At 48.2% G+C, this 2,978-nt stretch overlaps 2 protein-coding genes across 2 annotated transcripts; both read left to right on the top strand.

The window, feature by feature from the left end:
- The first annotated feature begins 1,536 nt into the window (after positions 1-1,536).
- LOC135218776 (uncharacterized) lies at positions 1,537-1,938 on the top strand. Its single transcript, XM_064255225.1, has one exon. The coding sequence runs from the start codon at positions 1,537-1,539 to the stop codon at positions 1,936-1,938; it is 402 nt and encodes a 133-aa protein (XP_064111295.1).
- Positions 1,938-2,474, top strand: LOC135218777 (uncharacterized). Its single transcript, XM_064255226.1, has 2 exons — positions 1,938-2,089; positions 2,204-2,474. The coding sequence occupies exons 1-2, from the start codon at positions 1,938-1,940 to the stop codon at positions 2,472-2,474; spliced, it is 423 nt and encodes a 140-aa protein (XP_064111296.1).
- The last annotated feature ends 504 nt before the right edge of the window (positions 2,475-2,978 follow it).

A 2,978-nucleotide genomic window follows, 5' to 3' on the forward strand; every position in this document is an offset into this window, starting at 1 on the left:
GGATGCCTGTTACCAGTTTCAAAGGAAGAACGGGAACAACAGGTGGACTACAATCACCAGCAACAAGTTCTGCTTCCAATGTCTCCGCAGGAACACTTGCATGGTACTGCAAGAACAACAGCAAATGCTTGGCTTGCAGAGTATCATAATTTGTAGCTTCACCGAGAAGTAGGATCTATCATGCCTGCTGCACAGACTACAAGAGCAGCAGTTGGAGGAGCATCTGCGCTCACATCTAATGTGCCAGCTACTAGGGGCAGAGCGACGGCTACAGGATGCATGGCACCGGTTGACAGGAGTGGAGCAGCAGCTACAGCACCCGCCACCCTTACTCAAGTTCCCTTGCCCTTCTCTACGATCTCAAGTCACACTCCTGATGGTTGTGTGATGATGAAGATCATGCCTGTCACTGTCAATAACTCTGTCAAGACCTATGCCTTCCTCAACACCGGTGCTGCATCTTCGCGGTGTCCAGAAGTCTAGTTGAGAAGCTGAGTTTGAAGGGTTAGAGTGTCAACCAGGTCATGGGTACACAGTACGCAAACTTCAGGTGTGACAAACTCATTAAGCACATCTTGATCAAGCGCATGATGCCTGTGAAGTGGGCTAGGCAATGGCCACACCTTCCAAGACTTCCACCTAGCTATGGGGATGTGGAGCTCATAATCAGCTTGAACAGCATTCTGTCTGGCTTCTTCCTGGATCAGCACGGTTGCAAAGATTACAAACCTATAGCACACCTAACCAAGCTTCTTTGGGTGGCCTTCGGGCATACTTGGACATCTAAAAGTCAGACACCAGCCCTTCCCATGTACCACATAACATCTGTTAACACCAATGACAAGGTGAGCCATCTCCTTCAAGATCACTTCAACCAGGACTACTGGGAGAGCAAGATTCACTCCCATATGGAAAATCCAATAGAAGATAAAATCTTCATCGACAAGGTCTTGCAGTCAATCCACACGGAATCTGGGAAGTATGTAATAGAGCTACCTCTACCAGATGGATCAAGGCTTCCAAACAACCGTGAAGTGACCGTACAGCATGCTGCAAGTCTCAAGAGGAAGTTTGAGAAGGGGTATGTGCAGCCTATACCAAGCAGCAAGTTGAAGCGCAACGACGGCCGTCTATGGTATAAGATGCATGACTCTGTTTGCCACCCAACAAAATCAAAGATTCAAGTGGTCTTCGATCTGAAGGCAAGATACAGAGGCATATCCCAGAACAATAATCTTCTTCAGGGCCTGATATGTATAACACATTAGTTGGAACTATCCTCGGATTCAGGAACAGCCAGCATGTCATAGCAGATATAGAGGAAATGTTTCTGAGGTTAAGGTCCCTGGTACAAGACAGAGACCTTTTTCATTTCCTTTGGTGGTCGAAGAGCATCACAATGCAAGACTGGGTAGAATGCTAGATGGATGTCCACATGTTTGGCACGCAGTCCTTTCCAAGCTGTGTGAACTATGTCCTGCAACACACAGCTGAAGAGCATATAGTCGCGAGTACAGTGAAGAACCACCCTGGGTCATGACTACTAGTTTTTACATCGGCAACCTTCTCAAGGCGCACAGCGATGAGGAATACCTGAAGATACTCATCCTGGAGCTGCTCTCACTCTGCACTGATAGGGGCTGGCGACTTAACCAGTGGACCTCCAGTAGTAGAAATGTACTGTCTGCTGTACCTGAGTCCAAACAAGATGCCTCTGTCACAAGCTTGGACCTCTGCAAGGAAGAACTCCCTGTAGAGCGCACACTGGGGATCCACTGGTCCATGGAGGGAGACTATTTTACCTTCAATATCAGCCAGAAAGAAAGACCACACACCAGAAGAGATGTCCTCTCCATAGTGGTTTGTTGTAATATTCATGCTGCCAGCCAAGATGTTACTACAGGACGTGTAGGGAGCAGCTGGGATGGGATGGCATAATGAAGGAAGCCGAAAAACACAGATGGAAGGCGAGGTGTGATCAGTTGCTGCGCCTAGAAGCCCTAAAGATCCCAAGGAGCTTTGTTCTGCCAGCCTTCAGAACTGTGCAGGCCTACCAACTGCATTACTTCGTAGATGCAAGCCAGGTCGGGTAAGGCACGGCCACTTATCTTTGGATGGAGAGTGTTGACAGCTAAGTCAGCTGTGCACTTGTCATGGGATGATCTAGAGTGGCACCATTGAATATAACCAATATGATTCCCAGGCTCAAGTTGACTGTAGAGGTCATTGCAGCACGCATGGATTGCAAGCTATGTGAAGAGCTTTGCCAGGAGCTTGAAGAATCAGTGTTCTGGAGTGGTTCTACATTGGTCCTCAAGTATCTCTTCAATCTCAAGGCATGCTACCAGCCGTTTGTGGTGAATCATGTCAACCTGATACATGAGGTGACTCCCTCCACTGCCTGGAGATATGTGGACATAGCCAAAACCCTGGCGGACCTGGCTCTAGAGAAATCGATGCCGACTCACTGCTGACATCAAAGATATGGTTTCAGGGACCAGCTTTCCTTGCAGGTCCAGAGTCATCGTAGTCTGCAATTCCGTGGGATTTGAAGATTGCTACTATGCCACTGCTCTGCGATGTTGTTGTAGAGACCAAGTCCTTTGTTGAGCGGGTAACTAAGTGCTTCTCGATGTAGCTGTGGCTCAGGTGCTGTGTTCCCTGGATGTGGCAACTTCTATCAAGAAAACACAACAATGGCTCTGGTGATTGCTTGAGTGCTGAGGAGCTGATTGCAGCTGAGAACATCATTTGGAAACTCACACAGAGGGAAATCTTCCCCAGAGAAGTGGCTGCCTGCAGCCAAAAGTTCAAACGAAAGGATGACCAGCAAGATTGTGAAGCTGAAGCCTATTGTATGCAAAGGTCTTCTCTGTGTGGGTGGCCACCTTCAACATTCATCCTGTGACAAAAGCGTTGCCCACCGCATCATCCTGCCCAAGACATCACCAGCAGTCTTTCTGCTAGTTAGATGTCAG

Source organism: Macrobrachium nipponense, chromosome 1 (assembly GCF_015104395.2).
Source record: "Macrobrachium nipponense isolate FS-2020 chromosome 1, ASM1510439v2, whole genome shotgun sequence".
NCBI lineage: Eukaryota > Metazoa > Arthropoda > Malacostraca > Decapoda > Palaemonidae > Macrobrachium > Macrobrachium nipponense.

Excerpts from the sequence above, each read along its gene's own strand:
- LOC135218777 (XM_064255226.1), top strand. The coding sequence starts at position 1,938 with ATGAAGGAAGCCGAAAAACACAGATGGAAGGCGAGGTGTGATCAGTTG. Across the intron at positions 2,090-2,203 it reads GTAGATGCAAGCCAGGTCGG|GCTCAAGTTGACTGTAGAGG; the intron begins GTAAGGCACGGC and ends TATGATTCCCAG.
- LOC135218776 (XM_064255225.1), top strand. The coding sequence starts at position 1,537 with ATGACTACTAGTTTTTACATCGGCAACCTTCTCAAGGCGCACAGCGAT.